The sequence below is a fragment of the Sapajus apella genome, unplaced genomic scaffold (genome assembly GCF_009761245.1).
Source record: "Sapajus apella isolate SASKATOON/1434 unplaced genomic scaffold, GSC_monkey_1.0 scaffold109, whole genome shotgun sequence".
Taxonomy (NCBI): Eukaryota; Metazoa; Chordata; class Mammalia; order Primates; family Cebidae; genus Sapajus; species Sapajus apella.
This window is the reverse complement of record NW_022437049.1, coordinates 2,783,683-2,809,531: the sequence shown is the minus strand read 5'-3', so window position 1 is coordinate 2,809,531 and position 25,849 is coordinate 2,783,683. Positions and strand designations below refer to the sequence as shown.

The 25,849-nt window shown below is 50.8% G+C and overlaps 1 protein-coding gene across 2 annotated transcripts in view; it reads left to right on the top strand.

The window, feature by feature from the left end:
- MYO5B (myosin VB) overlaps nucleotides 1-25,849 on the top strand; it is a 390,244-nt gene that overhangs the window by 345,609 nt on the left and 18,786 nt on the right. Inside the window, exons 28-34 of one of the 2 annotated variants that reach the window (XM_032259433.1) lie at nucleotides 4,288-4,527; nucleotides 5,327-5,427; nucleotides 11,700-11,777; nucleotides 15,035-15,233; nucleotides 19,274-19,367; nucleotides 21,782-21,925; nucleotides 25,648-25,799. In XM_032259433.1, the coding sequence (XP_032115324.1) occupies nucleotides 4,288-4,527; nucleotides 5,327-5,427; nucleotides 11,700-11,777; nucleotides 15,035-15,233; nucleotides 19,274-19,367; nucleotides 21,782-21,925; nucleotides 25,648-25,799 (1,008 nt within the window). The remainder of the gene's footprint in view (nucleotides 1-4,287; nucleotides 4,528-5,326; nucleotides 5,428-11,699; nucleotides 11,778-15,034; nucleotides 15,234-19,273; nucleotides 19,368-21,781; nucleotides 21,926-25,647; nucleotides 25,800-25,849) is intronic. The other variant, XM_032259434.1, reaches the window with a different exon arrangement.

Sequence of the window (25,849 nt, the reverse complement as noted above, 5' to 3'; positions counted from 1 at the left end):
GGTAACAAGAGCGAAACTCCGTCTCAAAATAAATAAATAAATAAATAAATAAATAAATAAATAAATAAATAACTCTGGTAACAGCTGCATTGCCCAGGAGAGCAGCTTTGAATCATTCCTTTGGCTTATTTCCAATTTCTTAAAGTGTAGTAAAATACACAAAAAAATTTACCATCATAATTAACTCTTTTTAAGTGTACAGTTCAGTGGCATTAATACATTTGGAATGTTATGCTAGCATCTCACCGCCATCTGTCTCCATAACTCTTTTCATCTTTTGAAACTGAAATTCTGTACCCATTAACAACTCCCCATTTCCTCCTCCCCCAAACTCTGGCAACCACGAGTATACTTTCAGTGTCTCTGCATTAGACAACTCTAGGTTCTGCACATAAGTAGAATTGTATTTTGTAACAGGCTTATTTCACTTAACATTATGTCCTGAGGTTCATCTATATCATTGCATGTGTCAGTCTTCTTTTAAGGCTGCTTCCCATTGTGTGTATATGGACCACACTTTGCTTTTCCATTTGTTTCTTGGTTGAATGCTGACCCTGGACAGCCACAGCCTCCTGCACCACTGATACATTTTTCTACGTAATTTCTTTGTAAACATGATTTCCATGGTTGATTAAAATTGTATGGCATGGCCAGGCGCAGTGGCTCACACCTATAATTGGGAGGCCAAGGCGGGTAGATCTTGAGGTCAGGAGATCGAGACCATCCTGACTAATAAGGTGAAACCCCATCTCTACTAAAAATACAAAAAATTAGCTGGGCTTGGTGGCCCGCACCTGTAGTCCCAGCTACTCAGGAGGCTGAGGCAGGAGAGTGGCTTGAACCCAGGAGGCGGAGGTTGCAATGAGTCGAGGTCGTGCCACTGCACTCCAACCTGGGTGACAGAGTAAGACTCCATCTCTATGATTATCACAATTATCCATTCTCTAATTGATGAATATATTCTCATGTTTTGCTATTATAAACCTGTGATGAAATGAGGCTTTTTTTGAGAGAGAGAACTGGACTGTCCATAAGTATTTTATTAAAATTCCTCAGAATTTTGAAACAAGCCGTATCCATTACTGTTTACTGTGGCTAGATTTGTAAGACAGAGCCATTTTCACAACTTTAGCCTGGTTTTATGGAACACGGATCCATTGTACTGGTTTTAAATCTTACAAAGTTACAGAATGGCAGTATAGTGTTGACTATATATAGAATGTCAATGATCCCTTATTCAAAACTGCCTCCAGCAGTAACGCTCATCCCGTGTGAAATATCTGCCTTGCAGTGATCATCCTCATAGGGTGCTCTCCAGGTATGTACCGACGTTTAAGAAACAGACACCCAAACTCTCTATAGAAAGGTTTCCTGCCCAGTCCAATATCCAGCTAACCTAGAAGCTTGCAGTCCTTGGGCTGCAGAGCTACCCGGACCCAGAGGCAGGAAATCTAAAGTGCGTGGTGTGCAGTGCCCAGCCTCAGCACACCCTCCCAGGGCGGCTTCACCCCACACATGCACATATCCTCCCAAAGCTTAATTCTTCACCAACATACTGATCCATCTCTGGACCCTGATTCCAACTGCTCGCTGCTCTGTAGGGACTGCAGCTGAACGCATCTGAACCCTGAAACCCCATCTTGTCTCAATAGATGACATACATGTCACCCAAGCATCTAGACTTTGTTCCCTCTTATCTCCCACATCCAAGCAGTCTCCAGGTCTTGACAATTCCACCTCCTAAATCTCATTCACATCTCCCTCTGCTCCCTGCCATGGGCCATGCTGTGTTGTATTCCAGCCAGGTGCCCCACCTCCCTGTGGAAACCAGGGAAACCCTTCTGAAGCCCTGCAATGACCATCTTGCTGCTTTTCCTGGATCCAGCTCCCTTCCCTGGGTTTTGGCAGCTCTCCCTAATGATCTGACTCTCGACTGCATCTCTTGAGCGCTGCCCCCTCTGCTCTGCCTTCTGCAGACTGCTTTCCCCAGCAGGTCCTGCTTGTTCTCCTCTGAGGCCTTTGTACCTGGAAGCCTCTTGCCTGCCTTTTTCACATAGCTAGCTGCTCCTGTCCTTTAGCTGTCAGACTTGTTATCTCCCCCAGGTCCTACCCCCCAGACTCAGTGATGGCGTTCTTCTGTTTTCCCTGGTGACTCTGGATTCACTTGTGTCATGGTGTGTTTCAGGCTGCAGTGCCATGATCTGTACTTTAGTGTAATTGATAGCTTCTAAGCAGGTGTTGTGCCTGCAGCATCTACCACACTCCCTGGCCTGAAGAAGGCAGATGATGGAGATTGGTGGGAGGGAGGATAACAGAATGGGAATTCTCCAACTGGAATGGCATGGCGTTTGGGTGCATCAAAAATATGTCTTTCACAAAAGTTCATCTGTTTCCAGTTATATGAGGTAGCTAGAAGGGTCAAACTCAGAGACAGAAAGTTGAATGATGGTTGCAGCAGATGAGGTGTGGGAATGGGGAGTTAGTGTTTAATGGGGACAGAGTTTCAGCTGGGAAGGTGCAAACGTTCTGGAGATGGATGGTGGGGATGGTTGTACAGCATAAATAAACTTAATGGCACTGAACTGTGCATGTAAAAATAGGTACGATGGCTAATTTTATGTTATATATTTTACCACAATAAAGCATGCATATTCTTTTGGCCCTGTTGACCAGAAAGGATGGTGCGGAAATGGTAGTGAGCCTCGGGGGGAGGGAAGAGGAGTGGAGAGGAGAGGTGATGGGTGGGACCGGTAGGGTGTGGTTAGGGGAGACAGTGTCCAGGAATGGTTAGAGATAGGATAAATAAAAATGTCACAGATATGCCCTGGGTAGAAATCCTTGAAAAACAACCAGAGCTTTCACCCAGCCTGGCCCTTTTTGTCTTGAGGGACGATCTCATGGCTCAGTAGGGCCTGGGTGGCTGTCAGCACAGGCACTCAGCTGACAGCTGTCACCAAGCTCGGTTCTGGCTGGTCAAGGCTGGAGGAAACCTTAAGCACCGGCTGTCCTCACTCCCTTATGCCACACCCGAGGAGGCTAAGGTTCCAGGATTGTGCAGTGTGCACCTTGAGCCAGGATGAGGACCCAGCGTTTTTGTCTCCATACCCAGTGCTCCTCTGGCATGTGACACTGGCTCTCCTGTGGATGGCCTTGGCCACCAGAATATCACCCAGGCACTGAGGGGATCCTTAACTCCTGAACTTAGTAAATAGACTCACCATAGGCTTGGTGACTCATCAGTAATCACTGAGTATTAAGCACCTTATTCTGGAGCCTTCATCATGTCTGCAGAGTTACTATCTCTGTGCATGGTTCTAAATCTTCTGGAAATCACCACATATATGGTGGAGTCATGGAAGGGGCCCTGGCCCAGGAGTCGGGATTCCTGGCCCTCTGTCCTGGGTCAGTCTCTAAACTTGCTGTGAGCCTTCCCCTCCCTGGGCTCAGCTTCCTTGCTCAGCAAATAAAGAGACTCATTCTACCCAGTGGTCTCGTAGTTCCATCATCCTGTGGCTCTGTAACAAACATGCAACCAGTGCATATACTCTTCCACATCTTTGGGTTTCCTTTGGGAAATTCTGGATCTCATGTATGCCAAGGTCCTGCCAGCAGTTGTGTGTGATTATCAGACTTCATCTCAAACCGAAAGTTAAATGCACTGCCCAGAAAATATAAAGTATGTTCCAAAGTTGAGTTCCAATAGCACATTCGACTCTGTGTGTAGGTAGTTTTTCTCTGCTGACGTTGACAGTTGGTGGCTTTCTATATGACCAAAACAGTGTCCCTAGTGTATCCTCCAAGTCATTAGTCCAGGATAAAAGGGATGCTTTCTGAAAAACAGGGAGCAAGAGGTTCTCTGGGCAAATACATTTAGGAAATCCTGCATTCTGTACCTTTTCTTGGAAAGTCACAACGTATGTGAACATATTCAGACTCTAGGAAGTCCTGTGTTTACTATATACCTTTTAAAATTGTTAGTCCAGCATTTCCACAAGGAGGATTTTCACAGCCAGACGTGTTTAGAAACACAAGCGCTGTTGAAGCACTTCAGGGAATGGCGCTCCAGAGGCATTGTGCAGGTGCTTCACGCCTGTGACTTGGAGTCATGAGTTCATATCCAGGCCCCAGCTTTGACTCCTTGCTGATGGCAGTCAGAACTTTCCATGTGTTTCAACGTTAAAGAAAGAAGCTTCCCAGTGGACAAAAGAAAGGAAGGATGGGAGGCCCACACAGGAAGAGGTCCCTGGGCCAGGGAGTAGTGGCAGCATCCCTTGGGCTGTCTTCCAGAGGCAAGAGCTGGAGTCAGAGAACAAGAAGCTGAAGAATGACCTGAATGAGCTGAGGAAAGCCATAGCTGATCAGGCCACACAGAACAACTCCAGCCATGGCTCCCCAGACAGCTACAACCTCCTGCTGAACCAGCTCAAGCTGGCCCACGAGGAGCTCGAGGTGCGCAAGGAGGAGGTGCTCATCCTCAGGACCCAGATCGTGAGCGCCGACCAGCGGCGACTCGCCGGCAGGAACACGGTAACAAGATGGTGGCCCCCGGTGGGGCTGTTGAGGGGTGATCCTAGGTGGTAGATTCATGTTTTTTTAATGTATCTTTACCCACGAAAGAGCAGTCTCTCTTACTGCGGGGTCTCCTGTAAAGGCAGAGCAAGGGACTTGCTGCCCTGTCAGCATAACCTTCCCTGGGGGATGCAGGTAGAAGCTTCTAGAATCTTCTGAAGTTAATATGAAGACATTTAATAGGTAACCTCAGGGGTGGCCTTTTCACATCATACCCCTTGCTGTTTGCTTTCTGAAGTGGAGAGAGTCATTGGTTCCTCTCAGCCCCTCCAGTGTGGCAAGTCTTGTTCAGTGTATTTTCCTAATGTTCTCACTTTCTGGGACAGACTAGAGCCAGAGAGTGGGGACAGAGGCCACCTGGGTCACTCCATGGGCTCTAAAAGGCTGGGCCACTTCTGGGCATGCACCTCAGGATGGGTGGGGTAAGCAGGTGCTGACGAGTGTGGAGGATTCCAGCTGAGCCAGGTTCACCCGTGAGCTCCAGACTTGGGTGCTTCCTCCTCCCCGGGCACCTCCTGGCTGTCTTACCCCACTGCCCCGCACTCAGCTCTCTCTCAGCCGGGCCTCGTCATTCTGTGTCTCATCCAAGGTGACCTTTTGGACTCATATTCTTGGCCTGGGTTTGATTGTGGTTATCTCTGTTCTTCCCAGGCCTTTGTCTATTCCCAAACGCATGTTTTTATACCTGTTTGTATCTAAAGCCATTTTGTGGCAATTGTTTCACCAGAGTTATTTTTGGGGGGCGGGGTGTTTCTAGGAGCCGAACATTAATGCCAGAGCAAGTTGGCCTAACAGTGAAAAGCATGTTGACCAGGAGGATGCCATTGAGGCCTATCATGGGGTCTGCCAGACAAACAGGTAAGGCTGCCGCAGTCAACTGTGCTGGACCAGGCTGCGGACAGGGGCCCTGCCCAGCCAAATCTGGTCGGGTTTTCCTCAGGAGATGACCATGTGCTCAGCATCAGAGAATTATTTATTAGAGGACGTGGAAACACTGACTCAGTCCCCTGCCCTACTGTTAGCTCAGCAAGGCTCAAGCAGCACACTCGCAGCATCTAGAGCCCCGGACCCCTGAGAAGTTTTAGGAATAGGAGCTTCCCTGGGAGGATGACAGGAGTGGAATGGGAAGGTCTGGCTGAGAACAGCTTTTCCCCTTGAGAGGAAGCTGGCTGGGTGGCGGTAAGGGGAGGGGGGTAGCTGAGAGCGGACGGCTGCCTAGCCACCTGCTGCAATGCCCTTCTCGTGCATACAGTGTGTGTCACACCTTGGGGGCCAACCTCTGTCATTTAGAACAGATGGAACCCAAGCTAGGCATTTGGGGGTGGAATAGGAGCATTTTACCTCCGCCATCTCAGCCAAAATGAGATCTCCCTGGATGTGAGTTTAGCAACCACTGGCCCCTCGAAGATGAGCTGAGCCAGGGTTAAGGCAAGCAGGAGTGATTGCCTGAGGGCGGTCCAGGGCAAAGCATTGTCAGCACACAGAACACAGACCCCCAAGGCAGAGGGTCTGAGAAGGTGCACTGTGGCGTCCACTCCTCACTGTTTAGTAGTGGTCGCATGACCTCTCAGTGCCTCAGTCACCTCATCTGTGAACTGGGGACAGCTGTAGAGGCATGCCTCCCATGGCTTCGGGGAAGATGGAGTGAGCTCCTACAGTACATGTAAGGCACTTAGGACAGTGCCTGCACGTGGTACGCATGTGATGTGTTACTGCTGTGATCACCATTGTCACTGTCTCTACTTCCTTGTGCCCCTGTGGGCACCTATAAAAACAGAGCTGGCCAGCAGAGTGTGGTGGCTCATGCCTGTAATCCAAGCACTTTGGGAGGCCGAGGCGGTCAGATCACTTGAGGCGAGGAGTTAGAGACCAGTCTGGCCAACGTGGTGAAACCCTGTCCCTACTAAAACTACAAAAATTAGCTGGGCGTGGTGGCGTGCACCTGTAATCCCAGCTACTCGGAAGGCTGAGGCAGGAGAATCGCTTGAACCTGGGAGGCAGAGGTTGCAGTGAGCTGAGATCACGCCATTGCACTCCAGCCTAGGCGACAAGAACAAAACTCCATCTCAAACAAACAAAAAAAATGGAGCTGGCCTTTTCCCTGGCTACCTGTCTCTCTTGCCTCAACGAATAGAATGTTGATCATTAAATATTTGTTCAAAATTGGGAAAACAGCAAACATTTCCAAAAAATGTCGTTAGGTGGCACTGCGAGTGCAACTTGAAGTTTTCTGCAAGCGTGTCACAGAATCACTGCAGACGTCTGGTGCTTTGACTCCGACCTCTACATCCAGTCCCTCCTTCTTCGGAGAAGAACACCGAGACTGGAGGGGTGGAACAGCTCAGGCCCTCAGGTGGCCTGTGCCTGAGTCAAGGTAGAATCCAGAAGGTCTGACCCAGGCTGGAGCAGCTTCTGACCACTAAGTAGGTAATCAGAAGTTGAAGGTGTTGTCGAGGCTCCAGGAGGAAATTAAATTTATTTCAAGAGAGGTATAATTCTTTTCCCTAAAGGAGGGAGAGAGAGAATGAAGGTGATTCAGTGCTAAAACTGGAGTCAGGATTTAGTCATTTTAAATTATCTTGGGTTGAAGATAAGAAATGAGATGAATAAGAAAAAGCCCAGGTGATATTAAAGTAGAAAGGAGGCAGCAGCCATGCGCTTGGTCTAAGGACGGCTGCGCCTATCTCCCCGATCTGCAGAGCCCCTTTCATTCATCCAGCCATTGTCAAGGATCCAGATCCCAGTTTAGGTTTTCCCAGGGGCTGCTTCATACCCTGGGTTTTTCTTCCTTAACAGCAGTCATAATGATGGTGATCAAATAAAAATAGCTTTTATTATGTCTTAAAATAATTCTGTTCCCAGCAAGCCTGGCATACAATAGGAAATTAATAGCCTGTGAAACTGAGTTAAGTACAGGAAAGGAGCCGGCTGCCCTGGGGAGGGGAGGCCTGAAGAGCCAGCTCTGCAGTGCATGCTGCACCAAGTGCTGTGCAAGTGACCACGGTGGGCTTGCCTCTCTCCCAACCTGGCCTTAGCTTTGGGCAGTGTTCATGATAGCTGCAAATCCCAGCATTGAGAGAGGAGAGCCACCAGGCAGTGTGGCAGGGAACAGGGACCCAACTGGGAATTCCCTGGAGCCCACAGCAAGGGGATCCCATTACCATGAGGGCCGCCCTGGCCACTGGGGTGTTTTGGAGATAGACAGCTGCTCTGCCTTTCCTACAGTTTTCCTGTAATGGAGAGTTCTGTTTAAATATAAATTGTTTCTATGCATGTGTGATGTGTGGGGGACCATTTAGAATTTTGATGGCATCTATCCTCTCCCTAGAACTTGTTACACTGTACACTGAATTTTGCTTGGATTTGGGGGCTTCCATCACTTTCCCAGTCATAGCCCCTTTAAGCATTCATGATCCTCAAGTTCAGAACTTTTGTCACTTGCTGACCTTCATAGTTTATAGAGTTTTGTTTTGGTCCCTACAACTGTGTCTTTTCCCTTGTTTTGAACTCTGGGGAGAGAAGCCATTATTGAGGGCCTGCTCTGAGAGGAGCTGCAGGAATGCGGGGAGCGCTTCTGCTTCCACAAAGCTCTCTCCTTTTAAGCTCCTGGGAACCAACAGGCACCAGCATCATCACCATTTGATATATAGGAAAATGAAGGGGCAAGAGGGCTGTGAGCACAAGCTGGGTGCTGGGCAGTTTGTCTCCTTCTCAGGGCTTTTCAGAGCTGTATGTGGGAGAAGGGTAGGGAAGTGGGTTAGGAGGGCACAGGTTGCCACTGCGCTCAGGCCAGCCCCACCTGGGGGCGAGCACTTAAAGTCACAGAGCTAGGTAGGGGCAAGAGTGTGGCCAGGGCACCAGTCCAGCTCTAACAATGGTGCTTCTTCAACTCCTGTCCACTTCCACCCAGGCCTCGGCAAGCGTGTAGACCTCCAAAGCAAGACTGGTGGATTACTGGAGCATTCCTGAGGTCCCAGAGAACCTCCTAACAGCCTCCCTCCACCCAGCAGGTCCCCGGCAAGACAGGAGGCCTTCAGCGCAGGTGGTGCCACCTGGGCTTGGTCAGGCACACCTGGGTTATTATTCACACCCCCCCGCAACACACACCATGGGCCTGTCCAGGACAGCGCACCCTGTGTTTGACAAGGAGGGGGGTGTGTGCAGTCTCAAGATTTGCTCGGAGCTGTTGACTCATTTGCCCTTGAGCCTCAGCTGCTGTGGGCTGCCTTGCTCAGAATGGCAAAGGCGGCAGGAAGAGTCGGCTTCTGCCTAGCTCCTCCCCCAGAGGGCCCCACTTTAACCAGTCCTGGCTGAGAGGTCTTGCCTTTTTTCCAGAAGGCAATCATTTCCCAAAGTTCTGCTGGTCCTGAGTCTGCAGCACAGTCTGGCTCCACTGTAATTCCTTGGCTGGGTCGTGTTGAACCACAAATCCTTCACTCTCACATGGCCAGGCCTAGCGCCTTGGAGGTTTCTCTGCTGTTCCTGGCGTTTGGGGTGCTACCTTCCTTTTCCCAGAGGTCCCAAGGAATATGCTAGGAGGGTGAACTAAAGAATTAAGGCTGTCTGTGGAGCACACAGGGACATTTTTAGAACTGGGAAACTGACCATCCCTGAGCTGCCAGGAACCTTGTCTGTTTTCCCAGGAAGGCAAGTTCTTAGCTGTGGCAGAGCCATGGTTGGTGGGTCGTATATTTTAAGATCTTCACAGAGGCAAAGTAAATATTATTGTCTGGCCTTTTATAAGATCTGGAAGGAATCTTTGTGATAATGTTAGTAATTAAAGACCTGGAAGAAACCTTTGTGATAATTCAGCTGGCTGCTTTCACTTTACCCATAAAAAAAGAGAGGCCCAGGGAGCAGAGGTAATCAGCCCAGACCACAGGCTCATTACAGGTGGGGCTGGGGGTTGCCTTGGGCTGCTGTGTTCTCCAGCTAGTTCCCTGGATGCCGTGCCTGGCTTCCTGCAGTGAGTTAACTTATCCCTATGTGGCCTGTTTGGAAACAGGGCTTAGCACAGTGACTTCTCTGTAAATACTTGCAGACGTATTAATTGATATCAAGCACCTACATTTTTAACAAAAATTCCTGAGCCAAGTCATTTGGGTTTTTTCTTTTCCTACCAGGAGGTGGCGCTCCCTCCCTGTCCTTGGCCCATCGTGGCCTAAGTGGAGCTAGAGGATCTCCTCCAGGGATTCTTTCCTCTAGGAATCAATGGCTGAAGCAAGTTGGTTGACTGGTTTTTAATTTACTCACATGTCTGATTTCCTGAGCACTGTGGGCCGCCTGGGCTGCACAGTTCTCTACTTTTATCTTTGTCCATAATGCCTAGCTTGTTACAGAATTAAGAATTCTGGGAGTGTGGCCCTGTGAGGCTGGCAGCCTGGGCATTAATGCTAACTTTCTCATTGTGTGAGTCAGCCCCAATCTAGAGAGCTCTGCAGTCTGTAGTTCTATGGGGGCGACAGAGGTGAGGTGACCCTCTGAGACAGAGCCCCAGCAGCCCCTCCCGGGGGGCTGGAGGCTGGAAGGGAGCTTCAGTGCACAGTTTGGAGACCTGGGTCCTGGCGCAGAAGTCAGTGTCTCTGCGTGTCGGAAAGGAGGAGGGTGGAGCCCAGGATCCTTGCACTTGTTCCCTTTCAGCACTGATGCTGTCTACCTCCTGCCTTCCCCAGGAATCACTGCAGTGGTGCCTACAGTCCTCCAGTGAGCCGCACCTTTAGGTTAAAGCACTAGCCATGAAAGGCTCTAGTAAAACACAGACTACACCTGAGAGGGGATGCTGCTGCGCTATCAGCTTGGGATTTGTTAAAGTCTCTGTTGATGTTAATGACGGCGAGGTACAATGAGGCACGTCTGACCGCCTCTTCCTATCATGGCCTGAAACAGTGTCTTCAGTTAAACGTGAAAAGAGCCCTGGCTGAGGAGGAAGTCGCTTTAGATGGCGGGGGCCTTAGGATTTTATTTTTGGTTTACAGATGGTTTGCCCCCTGGATGTGAGGACGAGGGAATTACGGGTCCTCATTTCAGGCTGTCGACACAGTTCTTGCTCCACAATTCCTGCCAGAAAACTGGAATCCAGCCTGCAGGAGGAGCTCTCCAGGAACAGAGGCTGTTAGGATCAGAGAGGTGGGGCAGAGTCCTGCGGGGGACAGCAGGGCCCTGCCTGCCCTCCTCCACCCAACTCTGCCGGCCCTTGAGTATCTCTGTGTGCCCAGGGCTGTGCAAGCTGAGGACATAAGTGGAGGTGGAGCACTGGACACACCTCCAGGAGCTGCCCCTGCTGGTGGTGTGGGGCAGACACTGAGTGACTTGCAGGCAGCAAAAGAGTTTGCATGTAGAAGGGGTCAGGGGTCCTGCTTTCCTGAATTGAGTAAACAGTGGTAATGCACCCATGTCCCAAGGTCAAGGGGAGACATCATTCAGTTCTCATCCAGGGCATCTCAGAACTTGTGTTAGCTATTTGAGAAAGACCCTGCAAGGAGAGCTGGAGTTAAGATTAGTTGATACTTTTGTGCCCTTAAGGAGTGTCAGATCTGCATTGAAAAGCAGGTAATGTCTGCAGTCTTCTTCCTTACCCTGGTTGGGTCTGACTTCCCCTAGGGAAGTCAGGTGCTTCACATGCTGCTCTGCAGGATGCAATGCCCTCCCCACCACCCTCCTGCTCACCGCCTAAAGCTGCCTCCACGTACACACAGCGTTCTTTCCTCCCTGCCCTTTTTGCGTCTCTCCCTGTTCTTGTCTGAATGGATCTGATTGACGGAAGCACCATGTGTGAGGCTATGTGAATGCTTCTACTCTACCCGCACTGCTGTGTCACTGCATTTATGGAGTTACCAGAACAAGCTGGCCCTCTGCTGTGTCTGGAGCAGCATGTTTTCCCACCCAGGTCATTAGCAGGTCCCACATGAGACCACATGAACCCACTTCCAAGACAGTACCTGAAACTGGGGGACCTGGGGAGAGATGCTGTTTGCAGGTGACAGGAGAGGACAGGAAAATGGGGGTTCTTGAGCCTTGCCTTTTTTTCATTTCCAAGCCTTGGCTAGAATCACCTCCGTTTCCAGGGCTCCCTGCCTGCCTGACTCTTCCCTCGACACTGGACACCCTGTTTTTCTGTCCTTTGTTTCTAGCAAGACTGAGGATTGGGGATATTTAAATGAAGATGGAGAACTCGGCTTGGCCTACCAAGGCCTAAAGCAAGTTGCCAGGTGGAGCATAAACCTTTCTTCCTGTGTCTGCTTTGTCCGTTGTGCCTGCTCGTGTCTACGCTTAATCGTTTTTCAGCTAGAGTGGGGGTGAGGGCATGGGGAACGTTTTTCAGCTAGAGTGGGGGTGAGGGCATGGGGAACGTTTTTCAGCTAGAGTTGGGGTGAGGGCATGGGGAACGTTTTTCAGCTAGAGTGGGGGTGAGGGCATGGGGAACAGTTTGCGTGCAGTCTGGCTGGTAGCCCCTGTGGTTGACCATCTGTCACTGTGCCCAGGCTGTGCAGATGTGCTTGAGGGCAGCTGCTTGTTTGGGTCAAGGTGACAGCGCTTGGTGAACCTCAGGAACCATATGGTCCTGCCACTTGTCCTATAGGTGAAGAAAGAGAAAATGTGGGAGCTTGCATGGTGGCAGGCACGCAGCTCTTTAGAACAAGGCTGAGAAGGAAACACCCTGGGGAACCCTGGGCCTGTGCTGCTTCCACACTACATACCGGCCCTCCTAACTGCAGGATCAGCCAAAAGCATCTGACTGATCTGTGCTGCTGGCTGTGCTCCAAATGCAGCCTGTGCCCTCCAGAGCCTGCCGTCAGCACATGTGCTGGTCCTGATCTCCAGGTCTCCCTGAAGCTGATGGCAGCCAAGTGCAGTGCATGCGCCTTGACGTCTAGCCTCACAGCACCCTTGTGGGGTAGAGACACTGAAGCCCGGAGGGTTTAAGGAACTTGTCAGTAAAGCAGAAGATCCAGAATTTGAACCTGGTTCCATTTGATACCAGAGTCTGAGCCTGAAACGCACTGGCCCTCAGCAGTGGGTGAGCAGTTTACCCAGATAGGGTAGGCATGCACCACAAGGAAACCCTATGAGGATCACACCATAGGCCTGTTGACTGCAGGTGGCTTTTAAGAGCTGTGGCATAGCTTTGCCCATTGGAGCCTCTCAATAAGAGATGGACTGGTAGTCATCAAGCTTGCTTTCCAGAGAAGAAACTGGGACTCGGCGAGGTGGCATGAGTGCTGGGTCCAGCTCCCTCAGCCGGGTGGTAGCGGAGCAGGAGCTGGGAGCCCTCATGCTGCTTCCCCTTGCTGCCTGCTGAGGATGTAGTGGAGAGTACCATTGCACCAAGAGCATCTCTTCTTGGAAAAAGAAAGTTTAGTCAACCAATTCACAAAGTAGTGTCTCTGGCCCCACAACCTGTGAGCAAGGTGACATGCTGGGTCTGTTACCTTGTGAATGAAATAGGACCTTCCTCATGGGGCATTATAAGGAATAAGGTTTATACGGGTGAAGTACTTTGCACATGCCTGGCATGTGCAATCACGTAATCACGGAATAATAAATGTTAGCTGCTACTTCTATTACTATAATTGTTATTATTCAATAAGATCAGATTTCTGTCCCACCCGGAAGTTTCTTTTATTGGAGGAAGGACCCACGTATGAAGCCAGGTGATTGCTCGTGCCTCTCCAACAGCAGATCAGATGTGGTTTCATGAATCAGCAACTGAATGCATTAATAAAGTACAGACCTATGAATCGAGAGTCCTGGTTTCTCGAATCAGCCCTGCCACTGTTGTGACCTCAAAGCTCTTTTGGCCTTAGTTTTCTTACCTGCACCATAAGGTGGCTAGCCTAATGCTTAAGTAGGAACAGAACCCTGGCTGATCACTCAGCTACAGTCCACCTGGAGAATAAGACATGAACAGTGAACATGCCGCAGAAGGCAGGAGATGAATCCTCAGGGCAGCTTGCCTAGGACCCAAGAGTGTTTATGCTCTCTCGTTAAACTTCTAACTTATTGGTGACTACTTGTAATGTACTGTAGCCAATATTGGATATTATCTAAATACTGTATCTCATTTTAAATCCTGACTTAATTACCCAATTATCCTCCACAAATCTCATGTTATTTTTCTTTGGTAATATTGCCTGTGGTGAATGAGTGATTTTCTCAATCACTTCTTCATTCATTTATGGGACTTCATTGAGAAGCCACTGGGAGTCAGATGTTGCACCCAGGGCTGCTGTGGAGCCAACTCAGCCACATAAAATGGTCGCTTCTATCAGCAGTGTAGACTTCCCCTCTCTTTTGCTCCCTTGCAGACATGGCTCCACCTCTCTTATGGCAATTGTGACCTCCCAAACCATCAGAACTGTAAAAAACATGGTGCCTTCCTCCAGGGCAGCCACAGCCTCTAACGGCTGTCCCCTGGGCATGCCTCAGTTCCTACCTCTGTGCCTAGCTCGGTCATGATCGTTATTTGCATCCCCAGAAGACCCTGGGGTGAATTTTTTCCATGTAACCATGTCTGGAAGCTGTTTACGGGACCTCTCCCCCAGCACCCTAGCATTCTTCCGTATGAAGCCTGCTGCACTGAATCAGAAAGCTGGTTTAAGCAAGTAAGTCCAAGAAGGACAGCATCATGGTCTTATTAGCATTTAACTTCCTGAAGGTGAGGCTGCCTGTAAGCCTTCATTAATCTCTTGCCTTCTATTATGATGGAAGCATTGCCCAGGTAACTGGGACCCCTGGTCTTGGGCCTTTTGACTCAGAGTCTTATGAGACTTCTCTTCAATGTTTGCAAGATCTCTAGGTCTCCCTGCTTCCCGTCATAACACTAACTGATCTTACACCTTCCCCTAGATCATTTGCAAATAGTCTTAGTTTTCATTTTTGGCTGGAGGAAACTTGTATATAGAAGTTATATATTTAATAATTGTATGTATAAATTGGGGCTAGTAATAATGGTACAGATAAAAAGGAAAGGGGCTAACATTTTGCCTTTCTAAAACTTGTGGAGAATTTGCCATAGGGAAAATATCCTAATAATATAATTAGCTCAGTTTTGCCAGAGTTTTGTTTTAAGAAGGAGGTTCTTGTGAACTTTGGGGGCAGGCATAGCTATTTTTATTTAAAAGATGCTTTAAGAAATGTATTTCTGTTGATAGACGCTTTGACAGGGAGACAATCTCAATCCCAAATGGTTAAACTATGCTCAGAGAATGAGGCACAAGAGTTGAGAAAAAGCCGTAGGACCAGGAGTGCTTTGGCCTTGGTTTCCTGTCACCTGAGAGGAGGACAGTTGGCCCGCTTGCCTCGCGTTCCCCACGGCGTCTGTCTCCTGCTGCGTTCATCCCTCGGGGGGATGTGTGACCGCCGCTGCTGTGTGCTTGGCCGTTCCCCTGTCGTGCTTCTGCCTGTGGCCCCTTACATGGAGGCCCTGGCCTGGGCCGTGTGCTCACCTGTCTTCTCCCTGGCGCAGGCTACTGGAGGCTCAGCTGCAGGCCCAGAGCCTGGAGCATGAGGAGGAGGTGGAACGTCTCAAGGACCAGCTGGAGGCCCTGAAGGAGGAGATGGAAAAACAGCAGCAGACCTTCTGCCAAACGCTACTGCTCTCCCCAGAGGCCCAGGTAGAATTTGGCGTCCAGCAGGAGATATCCCGGCTGACCAATGAGAATCTGGTGAGTAGCCATGCTTAGTGGACCCTAGCTCTGGGAGGTCATGTTCTGGAAGAAAATGGGATGGGGTGGTCTTTGGCAAAACGGACAAGGTTCATGACCCTTGTCCCTATAGTAGAAACAGAGATTCTAGAATTCCCCACTCAAGACCTGTTTACTGGAGCTGAAAGATCTCAGACAGCCTCACTTCTGCTTCTAGGGCCTTGGTGTTGGCTGTCGGCTGGAGGCCTCACCTGCCTTCTCGCCGCATTTCACTGGTCTAGCTGAGCTGCTTTACCTGGCGGCTGACTTCCAGGAGGATGAAAGCAGGAACAGCGAGACCCCTTGAGGCTCAGCCCCAGAACTAACAGTGTTGCTCCTGCCCATTGATCAAAACCAGTCTCATGGCTAGGCCAGATATGGTGGGGAGAGATTCTACCTCTTGAAGGGAGGAGTAGTGGGAGAAATTGTTGGGGGCCTTTTTGCAGACAGCCACCAAAGGAGGCCCAGCAGATGCCAGAGAAATGGAAGAGGGTCCCTGTCCTATGAGAGCTTGCAGATTGGTCAGTAGGGGAAGGAAGGCATGTAATAAAGAAGAGAAACTAGATAGTGTTTTTAAAAGCATGATTCTGCTTTTAAAAACAGAATGGAGCTAACTAGTATTACAGGAAGAGAAACGGTAGGGCAAGCTTTTGGGGGTACGTTAGGCTTGAGCTGAGACAGGAGGCATGAAGGGGATGTAAACCATGGAGACAGGCAGAGGGGGAGGGGGAAGAAAAGCATGGACCATGACACCGGACACAAGTGAAGGACACCTGAGGGCAGGGCTCAGCAGTGCCAATTATCTTCTGGAGTTGCGTGTGCCCACGGAGGGCAGCACATTTGTGTGCCCACAGTGTATCCAGTCCAGGAGCCTAGCCATGGCTGTCATTTCTCTTTATAACCAGATGACCTATAATTGGGTGGCTAGTTCACTTGATCCCAAGAGGAAAAGTGGGGCCCAGACCCACAGCTGAATAGCACGTACACATGATCTTCCCTCCCTCCCTTTCCCTCTTTCTGTCTCCAAATCACCCTCTGTTGCATATACATGTGTTACCTGGTGGCTTTATGGAAATAAATGCACCGTATTAAAGAAACATACCTGGCCAGCTTCTGCCAGTTAGAGAAGGCAGCCTAGGAAATGTATTTGGTGGCCCATGTTCCCTGGAGGGCCAATGACCAAGCAGCACAGTGGACAGCCACCTTATAAAGAGGGCTGTGCACCGTGTAGGCACTGTGTTAGCTCACGGCACACCAGCACAGGGTCATCAAGGCCATACTTAGGAGAGTCAGTGAATGGAAAGAGGTGGGTAGTCCCACCTTAAGAGGCGCGGTGGCTCAAGCCTGTAATCCCAGCACTTTGGGAGGCTGAGGCGGGTGGATTACAAGGTCAAGAGATCAAGACCATCCTGGTCAACATGGTGAAACCCCATCTCTACTAAAACTACAAAAAAAAATTAGCTGGGCATGGTGGCGCTTGCCTATAATCCCAGCTACTCAGGAGGCTGAGGCAGGAGAATTGCCTGAACCCAGGAGGCGGAGGTTGCAGTGAGCCGAGATCACGCCATTGCACTACAGCCTGGGTAACAAAAGCGAAACTCCGTCCCAAAAAAAAAAAAAAAAGAGGCCACGAGAGTGAAAGAAGGCAGTGCAGTGGGCCCCTCTGCTGGAGTGGTGACCCTGGGGCATGAGTAGGGGCCTGTGCTGCTGGGCAGGCAAGGATGAGGAGGAAGGCTCCGGCTTGCAGCCTGCTGAGAGACTCCTTCCAGAACGTGATCCTCTTTGTTTGCCAAGATGGAGACTGGGACCCCTAAGGAGAGCCAGCCACAGCAGTTTCCAGGGGCTGTGGATGATATACATTTGCCTGCCATGTGCCAGCTGGTAAAGCACTGACCTCTGGCAGAGAGGAGACCGTATATACACAGGTGACCACAGCACAGGGCACTAGGCAGCCTTGGGCGGAGTGTAAGGGAAGTCAGGGGAAACAGCTTGAGGCTGGAATAGTCCAGAAGATGTCTGTGTAGAGGGTAGGATGTGATTGTCCTTCCTAGTAGCAACTTGAAAAGTTTAGAGCCATCTTCAGATGTGCTCATTTTTCATTTCCAAGATTCCTTATGAATTGAACTCATTCTTCTGTAAGCTTTTGTAGTTTTGGCCTTTAGGACTTTGGGCTTTAGTATCTGCACAAGTTTACAGCCATTGTGGCCAGCACTGTGTTCCCTTTATTTGTTCTAAATTTGTTGATTTCAAGCTTTAAAGATTCCCAGGTGGTTCTAACACCCTTACAAAGTTTGGGAAGCACAGCTTTATGTAATTCCCCTTAGCACATTAAGGAATTCAACCTTCTGGGATTTGTAGGGGGTTGGGGGTTGGACACTCAGGAATGTCTTTGCACAAAGCCACCGTTAGTGACATGGATCCTTATGTTCCCCTCTGCCTGAGCCTTTCGGGTGGAGTATTGGGTTTGCTGGGCTTTCACGAGAAGCTAGCTGAGATGTCACAGCTCTTGATACAGGAGTCAAAGCCTGGATTAATCTTTCCTTCTTGAAGCATCCGGTCTTTAAGATGTTGCAAATAGGCATTGGAGCATTTATTGTCTGTCCTCCCAGGGTATAGTGAAGGTTTTCAAAAAGACACAAGAGATAACTTTCTCTTGTGGATTTGGTAATGTCGCACAGAGGAGCTTGGGACTGATGATGGTCATAGTACCAGCATGCTGGTCCTGGCCCGGTCTGGGCCAGCCCTGGGCTCCTCATTCACTGGGTTGGTTAAGTCACATGGCCCCAGGCATTGGTTAATTCTGTGCAAGAGTCAGAGCTGTAGCTGAGGATTCAGTGGGGTTGGATCTGGACACGGTTATATGAGCACAAGGCGGGGATGGCAGTGCAGCAGAGCCAGGGACGTCACATGCTTTGGAGCTGCTTGGGAAGGCACCTAACAGGGAGACAGAATCTGAGTAGAATTCAGGGTTCACAGGAGACTGTCAGTAGCCACAGAGAACCCTGGCTCAAGTTTCTTTAGACATCTGGGTCCTTTCTACCAACTGGCCTCTCACACAGAGGCCGCTCTTAGGTCACTGATTGAGGTTTTACTCTCTGCCGCCTCGCCTGTCACTTGAGCTGGGTTTTTAGATACCTCTCAATTTAAGAAGTATTTTTAAAGATTTGCTTTTTTAGCATGATGAATAGATAAGTCCCTAACAACATCTATAACTAGGTGAGTAGTTTGGGATGGCCACAGCACTAGGACTGGGCCGACTCCTGTCAATAGGCCAATCTTCAAAAGTTGCCACCCAGCGTGTCTGTAGAGGCTCCACTATGGAATACTCACTTCTGTCTTCCCGTCAGTGTCTAATAGCCGAGGCCAGCTCCAGTGGTGATGGAGCAGGGATCCTTCTCTCCTTCTTGCGTACCTGGCCACAGAGGACCACTGCTCAGCTGGGATGGGGCTGCCATTAATGGCAGCAAACTCCTCCCCCAGCACCTTGCTATTCTAGGTCCCAGTGGGCTGATGTGCTTCCAGTAGCAACAGCTGCTAGGGACTGGGGCCACACCAGTGTCCTGTTTTGCCTCGGGGCCCTGGGTAATCTCACTTGCCCACTGGCTCTTCCAAGCACCCTTGCCCCCTGCATTCTCACACCTCCACCTGTCCATTCCTTCCCAAGGCGCTGCCCGCCCCACCTGGGACTCCCAGGCTGAGTGTGTCTCCTGGGGGTTGGCATGGCAACTGGTGAAGGCTTGGCTTGGGGAGGCTTGGGATTCAGCAAGGCGCCAGAGAGCCTGACCTGGGAGGAGTCTTGCCCTGTTGTTACTGAGAGAATGTATTCTGACTCATCATCTCCTACTTCCTGAGTTCCAGAGCAGGTGGCAGCAGCCTGCGTGGAGTAGCTCTCCTGGCAGCGTCCCTGACTGGCACTTTTCCGACGGCTGCCCATGGGCCACCTCCCACTCGAAGCAGGATTTTACCTCCACCATCCTAGGCAGGGCTGATATCTGTTCTCACACTGCTCCCTCTGCTTCCAGGACCTTAAAGAACTGGTAGAAAAGCTGGAAAAGAATGAGAGGAAGCTCAAAAAACAACTGAAGATTTACATGAAGAAAGTCCAGGACCTAGAAGGTACAGGGGTGTGAGTGAGTGTGTTTTGTGAAGCAGGGGTACACTTGGCCACGCCTGTGCGTGTGAGCTGCCTGCCTGCCCTCTCCACATTCTTCCTACTTCACTGGGAGAATTCCTCTATCACTGGACTCTGCCCAGTCCAGCCATGCGATAGTAGTCAGATCCCATGAGCTGACACATCCAGAATATGGACAGAAGACACTTGAATTCAGCCAGTTTGGGTGCTTACTCTGAGCAAGGCTCCGCAGGGCTAGATGAATGCGGAACCCAGAGGTGACCTGGTGGTCCCTGCCCTCAAAGGGCTTGAAGTGGGGAGGCAAGACTGATGTGAAAGAATGTTGTGTATCAAAAGGACGTAACCCCCAAGGGCCTCACTCCATGCTGTGGGGTGTCAGGATTAAACTTCCCATCTGGAATCTTCAGGTAGAGATTTAAATCACTCTTCCAGAAAGACCCAGAATGTTCTCTCCCTCTGACTCCCTGCTGCAGATCTCCGTGTCACTCTTTGCATGTGTCACCTTGCTTGGAACCCTTTTTCAGCCCTCACTGCCTGGATCCCCGTCTGCCTCCTTCCACCCTCAGCTCAGGAGCCACATGCCCAGGGCTTGAATCTTGTCTTACACAGTCCTGACCCCATGAGCATGTTGGGTACAGCTCTGATCACAGGTGTCGTTTTACTTGTTTAATCTCCTGCTTCTCTAGACTGAAAGCTCTTAGAGGGCAGGGATGTCTATGATCTCTGTCCCGAGGGACACCTCTCTCCAAACTTGTCCATGTGCCCGCCAACTTTGGATTTCTCATTTGCTGTTCCTCCAGTTCTCATTCTCTTGGTCTCTTGGCTTCAAGCTTTGCTTACTCCTGAACACCTGTCACTCCCTATCTTCCAGTGTTTCTCTGTGTCTGCCCCTACCCCTGTGTCCAGTTCTTGTCCCCTGTTCCCAGTTTCCTTAGTAGTTTCCCAGTCCTGTCTCTGTTCACAGCACTGTCTGGCCTTTGCTGTCGCCTCATTGCCTGCAGAATGAAATCCCAGCCTTTGTCCACCAGCCTTCATCCTCTCACACTCATCCCCACCTCCACTCAGAGCCTCCCTTCAGCCACTTGGAGTGCGTGGAGCAGCCTTCCCGCCGGGGGTCACTCGCCCTAGTCCTCTTCCGACGGATCAGCCCCTTTGAACCTGGATGTGAGAGTCCCACCCACCCTTCATCCCACCTCCTCTGTGGGGCCCTTCCAGCCCCGCCACCTTCAGCACCCATATCACACACTCCTGACTTGGTGCCTGAGCAGTGTTGTAGTATTTCCATGTGAATGTACAGATGTGTCTCCTTAGCTCGACTGACCAGGGACAAATCGGCCATGTCATTGTATCTGTTCTCATGCTTAGGACAGTGCCCTATGTGCAGTCAGCACCAAGATGCATTTGGGGATAACGCTGTGGTTGTCCACTGCCCCTCCACCATGGCGTGAGGCTGAGAGGCCTGAGTGAGGGTTGATCAGGCCTTTATATCCTCAGCCCTGCCACTGAAACTTTTGCCAAATAATCATCTTATGTAGTTGCAAAGACTGCACTTGGCAGCTTCCTAAACCTAAACCTGCATTTGGGAGCCAGGACGTGTCCTTGCTATCACCAACACCACCCTGCTCCAACGCCTACAGGCTGCAAGCAGTGCTCAGGCCTTGCCCTGAACACCTGGGTTTGCCCTGCAGCTGCGTCACAATGGCCGCTCTGTGGCCACACACACAGGGAACTGAGTGTAGTGCACTAGGCTGAGGCCAAGCTCTTCCCAGAAAAACCTAACTCCTTTCCTTACAAGCCAGTAGGGAAAGAGAAACAGCTGTGCAGGAGTGGCGAGAGACCATGCTGGCTCACATCCTTCACAAGTTTTCTCTGGTCTGAAACCTGCCTCCTGCCTTTTCGGATGTTTCCTCTCCCCTGTCCAGAGTATGGACCCCAGTGCTGGATGCTGAGCTCCTTGCTCACACTTGGGGTGTGGCTCTGGCTGCAGGAACAGACCCTGCAAAGAGAGTGGGAGTTCAGAGAACCCAGAATGCACCCTGCCCCAGGTCCCATCCTCTACCCACCAGAGTTGCCCACTTCCCCGCCCCAGGTCCCATCTTCCACCCACCAGAGATGCCCACTCCCCCCTCCAGGCCCCATCTTCCACCCACCAGAGATGCCCACTCCTCAGCCCCAGGTCCCATCTTCCACCCACCAGAGATGCCCATTCCCCCCCACCAGGTCCCATCCTCCATCCACCAGAGATGCCCGCTCCCCTGCCCCAGGTCCCATCCTCCACCCACCAGAGATGCCCGCTCCCCTGCCCCAGGTCCCATCTTCCACCCACCAGAGATGCCTGCTACCTTCAGGCCTGCAGCTGGAAGCCTCATCCATGCTTCCTGTTCTCTTTCCTGCTCAGCTGCCCAGGCATTGGCCCAGAGTGAGAGGAAGCGCCATGAGCTCAACAGGCAAGTCACAGTCCAGCGGAAAGAGAAGGATTTCCAGGGCATGCTGGAGTACCACAAAGAGGACGAGGCCCTCCTCATCCGAAACCTGGTGACAGGTCAGGACCCCCTGTGCTACCCCATACCGCCTGCCCCTCATTCGGCCCCCACTCCCGTCTCCATCCCCAGCACAACCCCTGTACCCCTTCCTCCACCTCCCGCACAGCCCGCACCCTCTGTCTCCTGCTTACCCTTGCACCCATCCCCATCTTCCACTGCCCCCACTTACTTTCATCCACCCCCAACTCCTGCTGTCTCCAGCTGCTGTTCTTGATGGAGACCCACTGCTTCTTTGTTCTGCCTGTGAAACAAGTGGGAGGGGGGCCACCCACATGCTTTCCCCAGCAGCAGCCACGGCCCCCTTTCCTTGGTGCAGCTCTGTATGGGCCACGGCGCTTTTGCAACGATGGCACCTCATGCTTCTGGAGCACATGCTGCTGCCAGGTCCTCTGCCGGGCACATCACCCTCATCCCTCATTGAATCCTCGCAACCTCCCTTTAAGTCAGAACTGCTGCCTTCTCATTTTACACTGAAGGAAACAGACTTGCTCTAGTAACTTGCCTAGGTCACACAGCTGGGAAGCAGCAGATCAGGGATTCAGATTCCTTCTGTTTGGTTAGGACTTCACAGTTTATAAGTGCTGTGTGGTACAGCACATGTGGGCCTGGTCTCTGGAATCATGTGGGCTGTGTTCAGACCTGGGTTCTTTCCTAACTAGACACATGTGGCCGTGGTTGTGCTACTCACCAATGTTCCTGTGTAGAGCCCAGGAAAGGGGATTGTGCCACTGGCATGGAGTTGTGAGAATGAAAGTTCGTATTTCGTTGCACACACATGGTCCCTGGACCAGCAGCATCAGCATCACCTGGGAAGGGGTGAGAGATGCAGAATCTCGGGCTCCACGCCGGGCCTCCTGGATCGCAATGCATGTAACAAGATGCCAAGGGACATTCACAGGCTCATTAAAGTCTGAGGAACGCTGAGTTCATGCAGTCTGTCCGGAATCACCCTGGTCGCATTTGTGAAAGTTCATCAGGGTTGGCTTTTACTGTCCTTGTTATCATCTGCAGTTTCTCATCCAGGCATATGGCTGAATCAGGGCTGACCTACTTGCCTTCCACCCTCACGAGCTCCCCAGGGCTACCAGGCAGCTGTGAGAGCCACTGCTCAGAATCCCTCCCCCAGCTGGACTCTTAGAACTGAAAAACCTTCCATGCTAGCTGCCAAGAGGGCAGGGTTTTCTCTGTGAAAAGAGGAGCCCCCCTGCCCCTACCCCGCCACCCTCTGGGTCCCTCCTGGCTGCTCAGCAAGGGGCTGGAGGGAGTCTGCATCACCTGTGTAACTTACTCAGCCTTGTGCCCATTGCTACTTTGCAAGTCGTACCAGCTCCCTCCCCTCCAGTCTCATTTCCCATCTGGCTGCAACAGGCCACCTCCCTGTTCTGTGCCAACGCAGTCCAGCAGCCCCCTGCAGAGCCAGGAAGAGCCTTAGAGGAGAGAGTCCTGTGTGAAAAAAGTGCAGCCTTTAGTGGTCTGATCCTCTGGACCCTGAGCCAGCAGCTCCCTTCTCCCTGGCACCTTAGTGAAATGGGGATGATGACACTGACCTGCCTGCCCCATGATGTGAAGTGTGACAAAGACAAAAGTGCTGAGTTAAAACTGCAAAATGCTTCTCAAATGTGAGGAGTTCAAAGGAGTGGTAGCTTTTGCAGGATCATCTGAAGTTCAGATAAGAGGTGAGCATTATTTTGGAGAAACTTATGTTAGACTGAAGTCCAGCTCTGCTGATCACTGTGCCTAGGGCCGAGGGACCCAGGAAGAACAGACTGTGACATCTGCCTTAAACAGATTCACACCAGCTGTTTGGTTTGTGTGTTTTTAGTAGCCTGCTTCTTAGATGTATTTTTCTCTTTTATAAAACTTAATTTCCTCTTCAGTTGTCCAGCAATTAAATGTGACTTAAGTTTATCTTAAACTTCCTTAAACAGACTGCATCTTGTTCAAGCGCAATTAGGAACAAACCTTTCATCTCTGATGAATGAAATGTTCAATAAATAAGGCTGCTTGTGTCAGACAGGTGGCTCGCTCCTGCCGTTCGCCAGGGTTTTCATGGAGAAAACCCTGCCATCAGCAGGAGATGACCCTTGCTCAGGTGGCCCCAGGCAAGGTCATCTCCTGCTGAGCTGCCTGGGAAAACCCTGTAGTCATCTTCACTCCAAAAGACCCCTTCCAAACAAATGCCAAAACTTGACCGCAGACCACCTACCTCTTAGGTACCTGGTACTGACCAGTTGCTGTGGAGGAGAAATAAAACTAGTGTTATGGTCCCTGTTCTCCAAGATGCTAACATTTAGCTGGGGAGCCCAAACAAGCTTTATTCAGTCACAGTAGAACATACCAAGGCAGGACAGGTTGTTTGTAATCTGCACATAGGACAAGCCTGAAGTACCAATTTATGGATTGGAAGTCTGGGCCTACAAAATATACTTTCCTGGCTAAATGTGACTAGCACTCTAGTTAGAGCCAATGGCTGATCCACAGCCATCTATTGGACCTATAAAATGCCCAAATGTCTACCGTGTACTCAAGAGTATTACGGCATACAGTTAGCATTTAACAAGAAGAATGTGTTGGAGCAGGGATGGTATAAACCAAATACCAACTGGAGCTGCTGGCAACAGAGCCCAGCTCAGGACGGGCCTGGTAGAAGGTTTGCAGGGATTCTGCCACCTGCAGGTGGGAGGGAGGTGGCCTCCCTTCATCGCCATTCTGAGCCTAGAGGTGGCTCATGAGGCCTCATTTGGGAGGGTATGAGTGTAAAGAACAAGGGCTGCAGACACAGCAGGGCTATGGTGAGACCCCTGGGGCCTTGTGCTCACGCCCCATTCTCACCTGTCATCTTGCCTTTGGCCTTCCCCCCAGTTCTCTGGGCTCCTACCACCACCTGGCTCCTACCACCTTAAGCCTGGCTCTCCTTGTGTGGTCTGGAATAGAAAACAGTCTGACAGCTGCTTCCTGTCCTCTAGGGCCTTTTGCAAAAAGGACCAAAAGCTGAGTCTGCAGTTAATGGGGAGACTCACAAGGCCCTTCCAGTCCAGCCAGAGCAGCCCTTGCCCAGGCAGGGGCAGGAGTGTGGGATACAGAGGAGAGCAGTTGGGGGAAGTACAAAAGTGGCCGGAGAGATGCATGCCGAGCAGCGGCACTGGGGACGGGTCGGGGCCTGCCTCGTCTATTCGGCTGTGAGGTTGGGCAAGCACTGCTGGGTAATTTGTTCCTAACTGATGGGCCGGAGGTTGTTGCAGCCTCCCCAGTCCTCAGGATGTTGGCCCTGTCTTTGGGAACATACAATTTGTCTAATTCTGGAGCTAGCCCTCGCCTTCTGGACGTGGTGATGACCAAGAATCAGGCGTTCCTGCCCGGTGTGGGAGCTACATCCTGTCCTCAGCCTTCCTTTTGCCATGGGCCCCTGTTGGCAGCGGACCAACGCATCGTGTAACTTGCAGGCACTTTTCCTCCGTGTTATAAGCCTGAGGTGTTAGAATCCTGTTTGAGTGTTGTAGTGCAGACAATTAGGAGTGTGGTTTTGTTTGTTTGGGTTTTTAACCACGGTGTCTGAAACTACTGCTAGGCAGGCTCAGCAGCTTGTTTACCCTGGGTGGCTTCTCTCCCAATCCTCTTTGAGACCTCTATTACTAGATGAGCTATGGGGAGATACTGAACACGGCTCTATTCAGATGAGGATTCTGACCGCCTCCCCGTTTGCTGCTGCCGTTGCGCTTAGACTTGAAGCCCCAGATGCTGTCGGGTGCCGTGCCCTGTCTCCCCGCCTACATCCTCTACATGTGCATCCGGCACGCAGACTACACCAACGACGATCTCAAGGTGCACGCCCTGCTGACCTCCACCATCAACGGCATTAAAAAAGTCCTGAAGGTAAGCGGCCTCTGCAGAAGATCATGGTTTGTGATAGGTGGGCAAAGCCA